Source organism: Pinus tabuliformis, chromosome 5_2 (assembly GCF_031772625.1).
Source record: "Pinus tabuliformis cultivar Carrire ecotype Pingquan chromosome 5_2, CPIR1, whole genome shotgun sequence".
Taxonomy (NCBI): Eukaryota; Viridiplantae; Streptophyta; class Pinopsida; order Pinales; family Pinaceae; genus Pinus; species Pinus tabuliformis.
In genome coordinates this window covers 326,946,526-326,965,966 of record NC_142306.1, presented here as the reverse complement: position 1 = coordinate 326,965,966, position 19,441 = coordinate 326,946,526, and the positions used below count along the sequence as shown (strand labels likewise).

General features: G+C 38.7%; 1 protein-coding gene across 1 annotated transcript in view; it reads left to right on the top strand.

Moving 5' to 3' along the window:
- CTEXP (kinase family with ARM repeat domain-containing protein) overlaps nt 1-19,441 on the top strand; it is a 341,359-nt gene that overhangs the window by 269,470 nt on the left and 52,448 nt on the right. Inside the window, exon 18 of the mRNA XM_089436322.1 lies at nt 11,497-11,555. Coding sequence (XP_089292448.1) covers nt 11,497-11,555 — 59 coding nt within the window. The remainder of the gene's footprint in view (nt 1-11,496; nt 11,556-19,441) is intronic.

Here is a 19,441-nt window from a genome sequence, read left to right as displayed (position 1 = left end):
TATTCACTTCAATTTTATCCCTAAATTTTCTTGTCCTAGTTGTTTGCCCTAACGCAAACCCTAGCTAGGTTTTAGCTTCAACTTGGGGATTGGTTGAGGGTTTCATGTGCCTTGTCCTTGTTTGAAATCATTGTTGGGAACCGTTTCTTGGCATCTTCACATTGGGTCATCCCAACTCTCAACCAACTAATCAAACCCAAGGTCATAACTTGCCCTTTCTAGGCCTCTACATGGAAAGCGAATTGCCTTATGTCCATAAGGTTAGCCTTGAACCCGAAGTTGTGTATTTTCCTTGGAAGCCTTCAAGTCACCTTGTACTTCAAACTTTACAATCCTTATTAGGTGACGTTTTCACACATCGAAACTCCTCCCATTGGTGAAAATTCGTAAAGAGCAGGGAGTTTTGGCTATGGTGATAGTGGGCCACTACCCCATTGTTGTCTCTTGGTTTAGTGATAGCCTTGTAGGGTGCCCTTCTCCAAGTCCTGCTAGATTTTGTGGCAACATGGACTAGATTGGATCATCTTGGGTTGTTTTAGCTGGATGTAAAGTTGGGATTACCCATTTTTTGAGAGGTTTCTTTTCCTTCCTTTTTGAAAACCCTATGGATAAGAGGTGATGTTCATGGTGGGTCCATGGACTAGCGAATTCTTGATGCTGATCTTGGTCGTTAGATTGCATTCTTTGACTCTTTTTGGGTTGAGAAGAATGAGGTTTGATATGGGTTCATTTGCTAGGTTTTCCCCTTCACTTGTGAGATCCCAAAGTCTTGAGATTAGTTGGGGAGAAGATTGGGTCCTTCCATGGCTAAGTTCCTAAAACCCTACCATGTGAAGGAACCTTAAGTATTTGGGTTAATTCATCCTTTCCAAAGGTTCTTCCAAAGGATATTTTGTTCGAGTGGGGGAATGCATCTTGAGTTCAAATGGTGGTTTATGACAATCTTCCCTTTCATTATTGATTCTGCCACGCTCACCATCACCGATCGTAGATTGTCCAAACAAATCTTGGGCCAAGAGAAGGTGATTTCATCAATCCTTAGTAGAGGAGGAGTTATGTGATCCTTCGAGGAGGAATGATTTGTCTCTAATTCCATAGCCTAGTGATAGGAAGGTCGTGGATCTATTTATTTTAGGCTCAAGATTGGTGGGTTATCCTCTTTTGGAGAAGTTGGAGGATGTTGAGGTGGTTAGGGTTGTGGTCTTTTATAGCTATGTTCAATGTGGTCGAGGTGTAATCTATGGGATTGAATGCCATTTCTTGAGAGGGGTGAATGGAATTGACCCCATTTCCATTAGTTGCTTCACTCGCATTTCTTGGTGTTCCATATGTGAGGTCACTGCCCCTATCACTCATTCAAAATTGAGTGTAGAGGTGGAGACAAGCCATGTTTTATCTAATTTGGGAGTTTGTGTTGTCAACGTCATGGGAATATTTAATGATGTTCTATGGGGCTTTTCTCTTTTGTTTCATAAGCAAAAAAACCCTTTTGCTTCATTGTAGTTTTGCAAAGAATGAGGTTGATAGTAATGCAACAATGTTGGTTGACAATATTTCGTCTTTTGAAGATTTAAGGAAGGATCTTGCTTTACAGTTGCAAAGAATGAGGTTGGTATCAATGCAATAATATTGGTTGGCAATGTTCCTTGTTTTGAAGATTTAAGCAAGGATCTTGCTCTAAATAGCTAGGTGAGCCTTTTGAGAGTAGTGGAGGCATTGCAAAACAATTCTCTGGCAGATCTATTGCAATTGATTGAGAGGGCATCTTATTTTCTGCTGGTGGATCTAAAGGATTTTAAAGATTTAAGCGAGGATATTTCTTTACCTCTGCAAAGAATGAGGTTGATAGTGTTGAGAAATCTAGGGCAACTAGATTAGGGTGATTTCTCTTCATTGATAATTGCTTGTGATGTTCTTTTACTTAACTTTGATGTTCTTATAGTTAGCTTCTTATTTATTTGATTATTTATGTTGTTCTTTTATCATCAAACAACTACCAAAACATAAGGATCAATAGTACACAAGGACACAAAATGTAGGCTGCTAGTGAGGGCCAAAACCTCTACTCTTGAGAGGAAAACCCACAAGAATTATTCTCTTCTTATAGAATGTTAAAATGACGAATTCCAAGACCTAAGATCCTTGATAAAGACCCCCCCAAGACAAATTCAACCTCTCCTTTCATAAACTTGTCCTTCACAAAGTCAACTAAAGTCAAACTAGCTTCAATTCCTTAGATTTCGACCTTACTTCAAATTCTCGACTTCTACTTCAGGTATGCACTTTTTGGCCTTCTTGTTATCTCTGCAATTTCGCACGTGTGACTGAATTTAGGGCAGAATTGAGTCTTTCCCTTGTTTGTTGAGCTTTCTCTTTTCTTCAAAGGTTCTCAACCTCTTTCCTTGATCTTTTGCTTCCAAACTTCAGCTTCTTTTGAGGAGTCTACAATTCAGTCTTACCTCAGTCACAATGATGCCCTAATCTCACACATGTGAAGGATGGTGGCTCAAAAATAGTCCCCAAGCACTCTGCTTTTTTCTCCCTTTTATTCTCTCTCTTCACTAAGTATTGTTGCCTTTTTTGTGCTTCAACTAACTTGCTTGAATTCTCTTTTGATGAGGTCGAGTTCTCCCTTATATATAGGCTTCTTATGGAGGTTGAATAGCCCTTATGAGGCTGACTTGTCATCCCTCGAAGGCTGACTTGTCTTGGAGGGAGTCTTATGACACCTTTTGACTTACAATAATTTTGTTGACATGATACAATATGCCCAATGGGGTCTTTTATATATGACAATGACTCAATTGACTTCTTGACTCTATGAAAAACCCTAGAAGTACTCAATGGGTGCTTGACCACAAATAAATTAACTTTGAGTATGAAACCCATGCTACAAAAGTAATAATAATAATTTTTTTTTTTTTTTTTTAAATAATTAAGAATCAAGAGTACATTTCATATTTATGAAGACCGAACCTAGTTACATACTTCAACACTCCCTCTTAACTAGGGAGGTATTCATAATACATACAAGGTACTTGGACATTCTCATACTTGAAGAATTGTCATAAGAAGAGTCAGATTGGTAAGCCATGTCATAAGCATCTTATCGTCTTATATCAATGCATCTCATCATATCAAACATCATTGTCATATAGCAAGGCCTTGACTAACAACTCTATCTCTCCACTAGATTAGAGCACAATGCCAGGGAGACCAATGATTTATAGACACCTTCATCATTGTCTCTCAAGGCACATACCCCATCTGGATGTTCACAAGGTATGTCCTTTTAGGATCATTCTTGTCTTAGATTAACACACCCTCAAGGAATTTCCTCTTTGACTACTCTTACCTATTGGATGCCCTACCTCATCCTCAAAGAGTATCGGTATTAGCCTCAGATGCTTGCCGAATCCTCCATTCTTTCTTCATAACATGAAGACAAGAATGATGTGTCTATCTCTCCCTCTCAACTAGGGGGGATCTACTCATTCCTATAAAAGGAGTATACCCAAGCACCCTCTTAGCTAGGGACTTGCCCAAGCTTCCTCTTAACTAGGTACTTGTTACCAACAACAATTATTTGCTCTTTGGTGGAGATCATGGTACTATCAACTGCTTGTAGGGTTCCTCCTTTCAGCGTCATCATGTCATGGATGAACTTCATCTTCTTCATCATGGAGCTTTTTTCTTCCAAAACTTCTTTGTAGGGCATCGACCATCTTCTCCATCACTTCCTTTCAGTAATCAGGTCTTCCTTCTCTTCATCGGAAAGTGATCTTCTAGTCCACATCTAGCTATCCTTCATACAACTACCTCTTCCAAGTCATGTTTCTTCAGGATCTTCCATCCAATCTCAGTTGTAGATGAACTTCTACAACCCTCTTTCGGTAGCCCTGTTACAACCCAACTAGATGCTTTCTCAAAAATCAAAATGAACATTAAATCAAAGTTACCTCTTTATGATGGCCTTTCATCATGACATTAGCTTCTTGCAACATCAACATCCTTTCACATACCATATGAATCCATCTCCAAGGCATTCATTACCAAGGTTCTCCTTTTCCAACATACATATCAGGTCTTCATACCTTCTTCATGGAGATGTCATAACTAATCCTTCTTGATATTAGATGTTGATCACTTACGTGACTATGGATACATTTTTCACGAACTTTTCTTTCACCTTGTACACATATTTCTTTCTCAAGATCTTCTATACATTGTTCCTTTATCATAGGAAACATAGTTGCCAACTACCTCACATTCTTCATAAGGTCATATCATGTTGATTTCATCTTGTCAATATGTAGAAGAGTTCAAGGCACATTGTCTACATGCCTTCGTGTATCATTCTAATGGAAGAGTTTCTTCTTCTTTAATGGAGCTTTTTAACCATTCTATCTGCCACCATATGATGACATGACTTTTATCTATCTATTATGACATGTATAAATACCTCTTCCTTCATGTGGTCATCTAGACTTCCTTCTAGCAACTTCCTTTCCTTGCTTGAAGATGAAAGTACTTCAACCAACTTGACATGTTGCACATCTTTGTCATCATATCATCATCCTTCTAAATTGTGGATCCCACACAAGGTGGAATGTAGACTATCTACGAGACACTTGCTTCTTCTAAGTAGAGGTGAACCTTTTAACAAAGATTCCAATGGAGGATCTTGATGATCCTCATTTTGCAAATGCTTCTTTCCAATGATGATGAAGTGAGACAAAACTTTATCTTCTTATTTTGCTAGATGAGTTTCTCCAACCATATAAATTTCTTACTTCGGTTGTCCTTCGATGCTTTTAATGAAGATGCCATGAGCTACTTCCTTTCTATCATGTACTATGACTGCTTCATCCATATAGACTTCTACTTCGGTTATCCTTCCATGCCTCTATGATGATGTCATCTCAATCTTTGCATCTTATCATGAATGTGATGCTTCCTACTTTTGCTTGCTAACTTCAATGCACTTGAAAATAGATTAAGTGTGTGAGAGACCTTCTAATAGTGGAGGTCTATCACTTCCTCCTTCTTTGACTTCTTCTTTTCTGGTTCTTCTACTTTTTTGGTGACACCGACTTCATTTCTTTCCTTTCTCTTCTTGTTGTCCTTCTTGAGTTTATGACAATTCCTTTTGAAATGGCCATATTTGTTACACTCATAGCATTGAATTTTAGACATATCAATTTTCTTTTGAAACTTCTTTCGAGGCTCAAACTTTCCAAATTTCCTTTTCCTCCTTGCCATTGTTGCATATGCTGGTGTTTGTTTGTTTGATCCAACATCGTTCTTCTCCTTCAATCTGGTTTCTTCAATTTTGCATAATGACCACAAATCATTGAATGGACTGGTTTCCTTCTTCACATAAATGCTTGATTCAAAGTTCCCCCATTCATCTGGTAATGCATTGAGTACTAGTGTAGTCATCTCTGGATCAAATGTTGTTCCTCCAAGTTCTTGTAGTTGGTCTTTAATTTGAGATACCTTCATGAAATATGAAGCTACCCCTTCTTCCCTTAAGACTTTCAAGTTTCATCATGTGTAGTTTGGTTCTTAAAGATATGATTTCTCCTGCAGTACTTACAAAAAACAACTTCACCAATTTGTCATAGTTCTCGTTAGATGTCTTCAACTTTGCTACCTAATGGATGAGAGAATCCTTCATTGACTCTAGGGGGATTCTTTGACCCCTTATTTCTCCTTTCATATACTTTGTTAATGCTTGAGATTACTCTTGAGAAGGTTTGGTGATTGATCCTATGACATATTCACTCACTTCATTTTCTAAGAGGATCAAATCTATTCTCTTCTTCCTGGCAAGGTAATTCAATGTCCCAACAAGTTTATTGTTCTCCTTGCAGAAAGAAGTTATTGTAGATTGAGACATAAAATATAGAATACTTATTGGTCAGGTGAAGATGCTCCTTTGATGATGATATCTTCAACTTTATGCCTTCTTGATGATGTTGACTTTTACTACTTTGTTGTTGACAATTGAGGGTGCCTACTTGATGATGATTGCTTGATGATCTTCTTCAAGGATGATGTGGTATTTTCTTCCAAGAGAAGGAGAGTTCCTTGATTCCTTTGATGATGGAATGCTTCTTGTTGCTTCCTTTGGATGTGCTGTAGAATGTGAAGACTTCCAATACTTCAAGTGTGTAGAGTCTAGACACTTTTGAGTCGAGGTGGGGTCCTTGAGGTCTTCTTCTTATAAAGTGGTGTTACTTCTAGATGATATGGTCCTTGAGATTAGATGGATAGTCCTCCTTAATGCTTCTTAGTTCTTCTTGATGATCTCCTTTTTGCTCGGCCCTTATGTATCCTTCTTCAATTGAATGATCTTCAAGCTGCCTCTTCTTTTTGTCGCTCTCACCTTAGCTCTGATACCATGTTGAGAAATCTAGGGCAGCTAGATTAGAGTGATTTCTCTTCTTCGATAACTGCTTGTGATGTTCTTTTACTTAACTTTGATGTTCTTGTAGTTATCTTCTTCTTTACATGATTATTTATGTAGTTATTTTATCATCAAACAACTACCAAAACATAAAGATCAATATTACACAAGGACACAAAATGTCTGCTGCTAGCCAGGGCCAAAACCTCTCCTCTTGAGAGGAAAACCCACAAGAATTCTTCTCTTCTTATAGAATCTTGAAATGACAAATTCGAAGACCCAAGATCCTTGACAAAGACCCCTCCAAGAAAAAGTCAAACTCTTCTTTGATCAGCTTGTCTTTCACAAGGTCAACCCAAGTCAAACTAGCTTCAATTCCTCAGATTTCAGCCTTACTTTCAGATTCTTGACTTCTGCTTCAGGTCTGCACTTTTTGGCCTTCCTGATCTCTCTGCAATTTCGCACTGAATTTAGGGCAGAATTGAGTCTTTCCCTTCTTTGCTGAGCTTGCTCTTTTCTTTTCTTCGGCTTCTTTTGAGGAGTCTGCAATTCAGTCTTACTGCAGTCACAATGATGCCCTAATCTCGCACATGTGAAGGATGGTGGCCCAAAAACAGTCCTCAAACACTTCTCTTTCTTCTCCCTTTTATTCTCTTTCTCTTCACTAGGTATTCTTGCCTTTTTTGTGCTTCAACTAACTTGCTTGAGTTCTCCTTTGACGAGGATGAGTTCTCCCTTATATATAGGCTTCTTATGGAGGTTGAATAGCTCTTATGAGCCTGACTTGTCATCCCTTGAAGACCAACTTGTTGACTGCTAGGCCGACTTGTCTTGGAGGGAGTCTTAGTACACTTTTTGACTTACAATATTTTTCTTGACATGATACAATATGCCCAATGGGGCCTTTTATATATGACAATGACTCAATTGACTTCTTGACTCTATGACAAACCCTAGAAGCACTCAATGGTTGCTTGACCTACAAATAAATTGACTTTGAGCATGAAATCCATGCTACAAAAATAATAATAATAATTCTTTTTCTTTTTATAATATAAATGAATCAAGAGTACATTTCATATTTATGAAGACCGAACCTAGTTACATACTTCAACAGATAGTAGTGGAACTATGTTGGTTGACAGTGTTCCTCCTTTCAAACATTTAATCTAGGATCTTGTTTTGGTTAACAAGGTAAGTCTTCTCAGAGGAGTGGAGGTGTTAGTATACGATTCCTTGGGAGTGTTATCCCAATTGATTGAAAATGCATATTAATTTCCACCAGTGGCTCCAAGGGATTTCAAAGTATTGTCTCCAGAAGTGACAGATAGTGAGTTTCGACTTTCAGTTAATGAGAAGATGGTATATTTGAACCCTTCTTACTCTGCGCTTATATTGCTGGATCATATTTTGTCTGCTACTGTGTTCACAGATAGGGAATTCATCGTTTCTAATAAAATTGAATGGTGTGCTAAACTGGTATTGGATCCAAACTTAGTGGACCTCCCTTCTTTGCCAAGAGCTCTGGGCATCGAGGGAGGCACTAGCTTTCTTGGTGCACATGTTGTTGGTGGGCTTCTTCCCTAGAGTGTGCTTCATAAGGATTCGGTGTGGGGGTGGGATTTTTGATAGTTTGGCTTTCTTGGAACAGAATTGTTGGATTGTATGGTTACTGGTTATTCCATACTGACAGGAATATTGGTGCCTTGGTGATGTTTTCTGATTTTAGTTGGCATATTGTTATATTGACATTTTCCCAGGTTGTACGGACTTTGGTCTGATATTTAGAGCATTTTTTTGGTTTTTGTGTAAATGGATTTATGCCAGGATGCATGCAATTTGGTGTTAATTTGGATGCTTGTGTAAATGGCCCTATGCCAGGCTGTAAGCACTTCAGTGTGAAAACTTTGATTAATGAATTTCTATTAAATTTTTTCCTTAGAAAGAATGTAAGCATAGAATGAAAATGCATTAGAGGATGAGAAACCTGATATAGTTAGATGTATGCTAAGATTTCAATCAAGTAACCAATCGGATCAATTCACAATAACAGTGATTCTCAAAAGTGTCGACATCGACACTCTTCCCACATGCCTAATGTGAGATTAGTGGCCAGAAAGATAGGAACAAAAGGGCCAAATATCAGAGACTGGATATTTGTGGCTAGATTCACCCAGTATGCTGTTTACAATGGACAGGATTCTCATTACATTGGACTTTTCATTGTCATGAATGCTCCAAAAGTACACTTGTCATGTATACATAGACATAAACTTGCATGTGAACAGTAACTGTTGCTCTGTTCTTTTTTCCTGTCATTTTTTCGTCTGTCTGTTTATTTGCAAATATTTCCAATCTTTTCTTTGTAAAGAATCTAGTGGAATCTGCATAGATGCCATGGTATGTGAATTAGTGTTGAGGGATTGCAGGATAGTGGGCAAAATGGTTTGTGCATTACAGAACAGTGGTGCTCTTACGTGGTCTGGAACAAGCAAACACATAATCAGATTGCCTCCAATGAAGCAACCTGTTAATCAATTTGCAATATAAGTGGTTATAACAACACTCTCCTGACATGCCTAATGTGCGGAATGGCAGCCAGAAAGAGGAACAAATAGGCCAAATAGCAGACTGTAGATACAGTGTAGCTAGACTCGCCCAATATGCTGTTACTTTGAATGGGCCTCTTGTTACACTGCACATTTCATTGCAAAAAATTGCTCCAAAGGTACTCTCACCAATCCCACATAGACAAACTTGCATGTGAATAGTAACTGTTGTTCTGATAATCTTTCCCTGTCATTCTTTTCTCTCTGTTCAAGTAAAATGATATCAAACTTTTAGGATTTTATTAATAGGGAATTAACGGAATGTGCATGGAGGTCAAGGTATGGACATTAGTGCAGAGGGAATGCAGGATAATGGGCAAACTGGCTCTCTGCAACACAGAATAGTGGTGCTGATTTGCAGTCTGGAACAAGCAACACAGAATTAGATTGCACAAACTCCAAGTCTGCGAATTTCTGGAAAATTCTTGGGTCAGGTGGAGATTGTCATTGGCACTCTAGCATTTTTCCTAATTTGAGTTATTTAGGATTCCTAATTGGCTGAATTATGTGGACAATGCTGTGGCTGGGAATTGCTTGGTCTCAAAAGCACATGTGTAAAGCATCTAGATATTCAAATCAATCAACTTCAAGGATTTGAAGACCTAAGCTAATCAATGTGCAAGAAGTCAATCTAGAATAGGAATTTGGAATAATCTTGTGGGATACCTTAGCTAACATAGATCACTTTATTTGGTGAGTGTGCTATCAAGCAGATGTGTGATCTTAGCAGGATAAAGGAGTTAGTATACCCAAAGATTGGATGTGCGCTACAGTTACTAGCCCTTCTAAATCTGGAGAGAGACGATAACTCTCTTAGGTCAACGTGACATATATTTTTTACTGCCCCTTCTTCTCCGTAGTTTGACATGGCTTTTCTGTAGCCATTTTCAATCAAGTCTGACACAGTTTGGTCCCCTTTTGGATGCTCATCATGGTCTTTCACTTGCCTTGAAACTTTTGAGGACCTGTATTGTACTGTCACTTTTATAATATTAGAAAAATGCATGATTCACACTTTTAAAATATTAATGTTATAAGAAGTTAAGTTATTTTGAATTATTTTGTCAATTTCAAACCAAATTATGGACCCTCCTTTGTTTACCTTTCACCTTATGATTGGTCTTGAACTTTTTTCCTTTGTATGCTGTGGTTATCTACGGTTGAAGTATGTGCAACCCGTTAGCAAACTATATAAATGGGGCATACCTATTTTTGGTCCTCATTATAGACTAGGGTGGTTACTTGTCCTGTCCATTTAGCCATTCCTTGAAGATGATCTTGAGACTATTCTCACTCATCTGACAATGTTTCTTCTATATTAAATGTATTCTCTTATATATAAAGAGGGAATAGATTGAGCTGAATTAGAGCCTGAGTACACCAAAACATGTTATTAGCAAACACCGATGGTTAAACAATTGTCATAACCTTGATTATGGTAGTGCTATCAAGAATATTACACAAAATTTCAGAGTTGTGCATATGGTAGTGAGTAAAATCTCAAATCTTCTCAAGTTATGCACATTCATCTATTTGTTGATAATGATGAAGTAACTCAAGTGAGAGGAAAGAACCTGAACTAGTTATTAAAACAATTAATAATAATAATAATCTAATTTTAATGTCACTGCCAGATCGGGCACAAAATTGGTGTATGAGACCCCCTTGTCTGTGGGACAAGGGACCCCCTCCGTGCAGTGATTTGATTGCTAAAGTCTATGGAGGTGTAGATACTCTATGCCCCTCTGCTTTTGAGCCTGTGACCTCTTAAGAGGAAACACATGTTCTTAACCATTAGGCCCACTCAAGCTGTACTGACTACTCTGAGTCGACCTCCTCAAATCTGAACTTATCTCCATAAGATCCCAGGCTGTAGAACATGAAAGTTTTCCAAGTAGCCATTTCTTTGATTTTATTCTGAGGGTCAATCATAATCCATCCAGATTTTAGTTCTCCAAAGAAAGCAGTGGAAACCTGATGCTATAATGGTGCAGACTCTTCTGAAATTTTTGAATCTATAAATGGAAACACAATGGCATTTTGTTAACTAGCTAATAAAGATCCTTTTTGGCTGTTGCCAGCTGCATCCCTCTCTAACCATTAGATTAGCCCTTCTCAGTCTCTAGTCAAAAGTTCAAAGAAACTGTATAGTTTTTAGAATTTATCTACGGATATACTGCAGTATCTGCAGATTGTGTGACATTACTTAAAACATTATACTGTGTTCTCGAGTTGAGAAAGTGTGCTTAGAATGAGAAAGTTTATTAATTGGGTAATTTTTCTAAAAACTTCTGTACAAATCGTAGTTTTTTCAGCAGCATTTTTTTGAAGATTAATAATGTAGTTGTGTCAATGGCAGAGACTTCATATTCCTTGTTTTCCATTCTGATATTCTATTTCATTGCCTAGTTGATAGTGCAATCCAACATAGTTATCTAGGTAAGACTTACACCTATTTTTAAAATTTTCTTCCAGGGAGATGCAGCTACAGACAGTGGAGCGCTAACAAACGTTGGCAGTGCAAGTTTGCTTGGGTAAGCTTCTTTACATGTAAGCAGAACTGATAAAGAAGCAAGGAAATGTGATATGTATCGAACAAGTGTTTCACTGATTCGAAAGACACCAATAGTTGCTGAGTTTGGTTTTGGTTGCTTTTTGTGCACTCAGAATTTATAGAGAAAAAAAGGACATTCTGACACATATAAGTTACATGATACTTGGTCCCTGTGGAGCCTTATACTTTATATTAAAAGGAAATAGCCCAATGGACTGAAAATCCAGGAGCAATCCAGACCCATCCACTAGTTTATTTGATTAACGAAGAAGAGGTAGCTGGTACTAAACCAGCTCAGATTACATTAATTTTGGCCAACACTGTTCAGAAGAATAAGGGTGAGTATGCCACAAACATAATTAGCCCTCTTACAGCAAAATCTACAACCTGGTGTAAAGCTCACCAGGTGACCTAGACAAAGTGCAACACACAGAAGTGTTACCACTGTCACCTTGGCAATTACTCCCCTCTTTAGTGAAGGACACAGTCCAACACAAGGGAATATTCCCTGGTAGCGCTTAGGGATCATGTAACCCAAGGATCTTAAGCTAAATACCCCTAAGGATCCTCCAAGAGAAATCCACCCAATAAAGGTATGACAAAACTAGGGTTTGTGGTGGATGATGGAGTAAATTCAAGGTTTGGGTTCAAAGGATCTATGGGTCAATCTAAAGGCTAGGGTCAGCATAAGGAGTGTCATATAGGTTATCCAAACACACCAAATCAAGAAAACTGAAGGATGCTATAAACTAGGGTTTTAGGCCAGCAAATTGCAGCAAACCCATAGTTTATAACAATGGAAAATTAAGTATTTAAAATTGTGCAAAAGTTACGTGAGATGGAGGCTAAATTTGAAACTAAACTAAGGACAAAATAACAAAAAAAAATTGACGGTTAATAATCATATAACAGCAAATAAAGCTTGACGTTGGCCCTAGAAAATGGCCTAAAAATCTTCAATTTAGCTTCTCTAATCAATTTTAAATCAACCCAACCCTAGGGCATACATCAAAAAGTCATTAAATGCTTAAAACGCAAGTTTTTTTGTTTGTAATTTAACCTTAATTTACCATAAAACAAAAAGGAAAGCAATTTTTGTGTTTTGGATAAGCGGCACAAGTGAGATAGACTAGTGGCTTCTCAATCTAAGGCATGTGGAGTCTAAGATACAAACTGTTCTAGGGTTTTTTTCTTGGAGTGATTCTAAAGCAAAACGAAACTAGGGCAATTAAACTGATCCTAGGATTTGTGATTTAGGTTCTCAATTTTTCAGATGATTAACGGAAAGAAAAACTTATCTCTCAAATACTTGGAGGAAGGGTATAGCTCAACAAGGGACACTGAAGCAAATACAACACACCTATAGGGGACTGAAAATGTCCCTTTTGGAGACAACCACAATGAAAGTGATGCCCTTTCTTCCTAGATATCTGGCAGCAACTGTATTCTCCCAATTTTCCACTGATTTTCTTTATACTGAAGTTATATTTTTCCGATTTATGGTTCCTTCAAAGTTGATGCAGATAGGGCTTTCTTCTTCTAGTTCTCTCTTTCTTGTACTTATTTATTTATTTGTTATTATTTTCCCCGATATCTATTTTTTCTTCAAATTTGTAGCAGAATCTTCTTTCTTCGACAGAATTCCAAAAATAGCCAAAGCCATGATTTGGTCAAAGACTCCGAGTTTAGAGAAACTCTAAAAAGATAGGGGTTGGCCAAAAGCCAGATTTAAAAAGGTTTGATAAAATGTTTGTGGCCAAAGGCTGGGATCAGAAATGCAACTTTCATACCAATGAAATGAGCAATGTTCTTTTACTGTAGAAAAATCCAACATAGGAAGTATAATAAACAAAAATCCATATAGGAAAAATATATAAATATAAAATAATGAATAAGAATATGAATGAATGATTTGATTAAAATGCCATGTGATGGTGTACATATAGTATTGAAACTGTTTGTACTCTTTAGTTTCATTGACCTACTTTTGTGGTCATTCACCGGACATTATTATAATTATCTTACTTATATATTTGCTCAAAATAGACTAATACTTGTGTGAAAACTTAATTATCTTACTTATCTATGTGAAAATTTCTAACACGAAATTCTACTGCAGTAACTAATTTATTTCTCCTACTTATTTTCCACAATAATTTATTTACAAAAGCCTTCAGTAAACATTAAAATAAATTCTACTGTAGTTTTCACATAATAGCATAGAGAAAATAATAGTGATATACAAGCACAAAAATCAATCACATCAACACAGTGAGTTTTTGACAATTGTCCCCAGAAAAACCCAATGATGGAAAACCGGTGCAGTTGATGAGGGTTTATTTATTAATCTTCAACATCAATCTCTTCACAAAGAAAGATTCTTCAAAATACTAAGACACTTCTGAGAGAAAACACTTGAGACAATTTTTCTCCTCCTCCTGGAAAAGTTTTGACACCCTGGAGACCCTCTACCCTCCTCTGCGTCAGCCTGCGTGAGAACTGCGTCTCCAGCTGCGCTGTCTCACTGCTCTTCCCTCTGCGCTCTCTCTCAAATGCTTTGTGTCACCTCTTCCTCAGTCTCTGACTGATGCTGATACCCACCTCTTCCTTCACCCTGCTACTCTCCCTCTAAAATCGAACTTCTTCTCCTTGAGAATAGGTTACTGAGTATTTTCCCGATGTGTCTCCAAATGACTCTCAAGTCTTCTCTTATACTTTTCCTGTTGATGAATCAACAGCTAAGATTAAAACAAACTTGATCCTCGTCTCTTAGAAATTTCTCACCCATATATTTATTAATACTCATTAATATTTTTATTTTCCTAAGTTTAGACTTAGGACCCCATTAAAAATATTAATTATTTTAATAGCACATCATCTAGGGGAATTTCTCATGATGGAATTTATCCAAATGATTTATGGGTCTTGGAAATCTCATGAATGTTAGCCCCTCCACAAAATTACATAGGTAGATCACATATGATGCTACCCAAAATCAACACTCTCTGTTAGCGATGAATGTGTTCTAGCAATGCTTCCCAATAGAAGCATCACACTGATCCATGTTATCGGTCCTCTATGCTGTTGATGCTCGGCCTGCTGCCCCTCATCTACTACGCTATTGATGCTTGGCCTACTCATCTACTACACTGCTGCACCCCTGTACTGCTGCCCATGACACTGCACCTGTCACTGCTACATCTGTACTGCAACTCCCTCTGAGTATGCTACATCATGCTGCCCATAGCACTGCCACTGCTAATTGCTGCATTGCAACTCCCTATACTATCCGCTTCTGCTACTGAAACAGATTCTTAACCATCCCCATCTTGTCCCTGAAATAAACAAACTTTGTTATTCCTAGAGCCTTGGTGAGAATGTTTGCCCCCTGTTCTCCTGTCACGGTGTACCTCAACTGTACGACCCCTCATTGGACATGGTCTCTAATAAAGTGACACATGATGTCAATGTGCTTCGATCGATTTTGAAAAACTAGATTCTGAGAGAGCTTTATGCAACTCTGATTATCACATAAAATATTGGTAGCTTCCATCCTTCTCCTAAATAGATTCACAAGCAATTTCCTAAGCCATATGGCTTCACACGAAGTTGTGCTAGTTGCCATATATTCAGCTTCAGCTGAGCTCAGAGCTACATATTTCTGTTTCCTACAACACTAGGAGGTCATTCCCGATCCAATGATGAAACAGTACCCAGTGGTACTTTTCCGATCTACTGAACTTCCAGCCCAATCTGCGTCAGTGAACCCACTCAACCTGATGTCATTGCCTTGGGTGTACATTAGTCCATGCTCGATTATACCTCGTATATATCTGAGAACATGCTTGGCTGTTGCCCAATGCACCCTCTTTGGTTCCACCGTGCACTGACTGAGGGTGTTGACAACGTAACAAATGTTTTATTAGAATATATTAGAATATTCCTATTTAGCATTTAATGCTCATTCCTTTTAGCTGTTGCTATTTATATTCTTTTAGCAGTTTCTTTGATGAAACTGAGTGTTTCTATATTCTACATAGAAACCTGATGTTTCTATTATTGTAAATATCTCTGTATTATGATTGAGCTGTTTGCTCATTCGAAATTAATTCATTCAACATTCTTTTATGGTATTAGAGCAAGGTTAAGAGATTTCTTGAACAGTAATTCTCTCTGCATCGTAATCTCTTGAGTCCTTTCTAAGGTCGAGCCCTCTGTAAGCCAGGCAGCCTTCACTGAGTCTTAGCCTCGGCTTTGCTCGCTGTGATAAAAGCTTACAGTCGTCCATCTCGATACAGAAATGGATTCTTCCCTTGCATGATCATTTTATTAAGGAAATAACTTTGTGGCGGTGACTGTTTTCGTGGGAGCGGGATTTTTTTTGGCTGGCCAGTTTTGCTTGGAATCGTGGATCCGGCTATCTTCTTCTTCACCTGGCGGCTACTCGACCACAACGTGGAATTTCTCAGCATTCGTGATCCAGGTGTTTTCTCTCAAAACTCATTTGTTTTTTTGAAAGTCAGACTCGTGGTTTGAAAATTCGATCTGCGGGCAAATTCGTGGTTTTATTTTCAAAGCTGTCAAACCCGTGGATACGCGTGTATTTTTGAAACTCGTGGATATTCATTTTGAAGCCCGAGGATTTACATTTGAAACCCGTGGATACACATTTGAAACCTGTGGATATATATTTTGCCGTGGATATATATTTTCGACCCGTGGATACACATTTGAAACCTGTGGATATATATTTTGGCGTGGATATATATTTCCGACCCGTGGCAGTTGAAACCCGTGGATATATATTTCCGACCCGTATTTGAAACCCGTGGTTCATTTATATTTCAAACCCGAGGATAAATATTTGAAACCCGTGGTCCATATATACAGTTGAAACCCGTGGCAGTTGAAACCCGTGGATATATACACCTGTGGATCTATATAGCTGAGCCGTATATAGCTGAGACGTATATCTCTGAGTCGTTTACAGCTGAGACGTGACGTGAAGCCTTGATAGCTCACGTGGGCCAACTTGTTTAGATATTCGTATTTGATTTATCAGCGTTACCAATCCGTGGTGCTTGCCGGAATTTTTATCCGTGGTATTTGTGGTTCTGGTTGCCGGAATTTTTATCAGCGGAATTTTTTTTGTGATCCTGACAGCCTCCTTTACAAGCTATACACGTGTGGTAGACTTGCATTCTCCTGTGGGAAACTGTATTCTCAGAAATATATATTTTGTGCTAGCAGTATTACCATTGTTTTAGACTGGAGAGATATCTTTGCTGGGTAAAATTTTTTTTTAGCAGGACAAAGTCTGTTCTTTAATTTACACCAGGATAAACAGTCAGCTACATTGTTCTTGTGTGTCATACTTCTGTATTTTCTTTGTGAAAATGGCCACACTTACCAATCTGATGTTAGAAGGAAATCAACGCTTTAATGGCAGCAACTATAACATTTGGAAACAAAGAATGTTGACCATTTTTGAGTACAGGCGTCTTGATCAACTCATTTTGGGCAAAGAGCTTTGTCCAGGTACAGCCGGGACCGATCAAGATAAATTTGATGATCGAAATCGAGAGGCTGTTATGCTTCTCAAGCTCTCTGTCGCTGATGATCAGTTACCACAGATCCCTTCTGGCAAGACAGCTGCTGAAATCTGGCAACAGTTGAAAGAATTGCATGAGACATCTGATAAAAGCAGAGCTTTTTTTCTCAAAAATCAGTTGTTCTCCATCATGATGGACGAACATATGTCTTTACAGGAACATCTCAACAAAATTAAAGACATTCGAGATCAGCTCGAAGCCATTGGTCGGACCATGGAGGAGGAAGATATGGTAGTCATTACTTTGAAAAGTCTACCGAAATCTTATGAACACTTCATTGAAACGCTCAACATTACCACCACAAATGTTGATCTGAAGTTTCCAGATTTATGTAGCAAACTTCTGCAGCAGGATCGGTGGAAACAGCAGTTTGGTAGTAGTGCTTCATCAGTGTCCTTGGAAAATGCATTTTCTGCAACATATCAGTCCTCTCAGTCCTTTCAGCAGAAAGGCTCCTCTCAGCCTTTTGATCCTGCTCGGAAGAAAAGTGTGCAGTGTAATTAGTGTCACAGGTTCGGTCACATGAAGAAAGATTGCCGACAGAGGATTGCTTCTGAACAGAGGAAACAGGGAGGGCCACATCAGACAGCCAATGTTGCAGAACATTCAGAGCAGACAGAGTCTGCCTTTTACGCCTTTATGGCTAAAAGGTCTTCCGACCATGTTCCTTCCTCTGCATGGTACATTGATTCTGGCGCATCACGTCATTTTTCTCACAGGCGTGACTGGTTTATTGACTTCTCACCTTTCAGTGATTCCGTGGTATTTGGCGGAGGTGAAAAGTACACAGTAGCTGGCAGAGGTACAGTTCAAATTCAGTCTGGTGGGCGCACACTTATATTTCTGAATGTATACTATGTTCCTGGTATGGAAATTAATCTGCTATCTGTCAGCCAGATTATGAGGAATTCTCCTCAACTTGATGTAGTGTTCAGTACCCACAAGTGCTCCATTATTGACAGGGAGTCTAGTTTAACAATTGCTGTTGGCCTAGAAGATCATGGTTTATACAGGCTACTTGACACCGGTGACTCTCCAGAAGTGGCTCTAGCAGCACGTATTTCTCCTATCAGCGCTCTATGGCATCAGCGATATGGGCATCTCAATATGCAGTATCTCTCTCAGCTCTCTAGGGAGGGACTTGTGTCTGGATTACCTGATATTCAGACTCAGCAGTTGGGGGTATGCAGCGCCTGTCAAGCGGGAAAGCAACATCGGTCTTCATTCAAAAATGGAGAATCTTGGCGCGCATCTAAGGTACTTCAGTTACTTCATGCTGATATTTGCGGACCTATGAATACAGCCTCTATCACTGCTTGCAAATATTTTTTACTTATTGTAGATGATTTCAGTAGAAAGATGTGGGTATATTTTAAAAAAAATAAATCTGATGTTCTTAGTACCTTCCAGAAGTTTAAAACATTAGTGGAGAAAGAATCTGGTTGTAACATCATGACCCTTAGGACCGAAAATGGGGGGGAATTTTGTTCTTCGGCGTTTGCCAACTTCTGTGATATTCATGGCATCAAACGACAATTAACCACTCCTTACACTCCTCAGCAAAACAGTGTTGTCGAGCGTCGCAATCGCACGGTTGTTGAAATGGCTCGTTCCATGCTACAACACAGGAGTGTTCCAAACAAATTCTGGGCTGAAGCAGTATTTACTGCTGTTTATCTTCTTAACAGATCACCCACTCAGGATGTTACAGGGAAGACTCCTGAAGAGGTTTGGTCTGGCCGAAAGCCTAAGATCAGTCATCTCAAAGTATTTGGCTCAGTTGCATATGTTTGGATTCCAGCTGCTAAGCGATCTAAGTTGGATTCCAAAAGCCAGAAACTCATGATGACAGGGTACAGTGATCATCACAAAGCCTATAGGCTAATAGATATAGCCACTGGTCGTCTTAGCTTCAGTCGGGATGTAGTATTTGATGAAGACAGAGGATTTTTTCAGTCTTCTTCTTCTAAGCAGTGTTCTGAGGATCAGCCTCACAGTGTACTTCTTCCGGTCGGTCCACCTGATGGGAGGGATGATGTAGCATCAGTATTTGATCATACTCTATCTGAGCTTCCTCCAGAAAATAACCCTCCTCTTGCCGCCCCTATTGCTCTTGAGTCTCCTCCACCTCCTCCTGATATTGGTTCCTCTACTTCTGCTATTGCTTCTTCTACTCTTCGGCCAAAATGGTGGGCTAAAACCATTGGTGATCTCCGGGATGATGAGCTCCTTGAAGGCAGAACTTCTAGACATA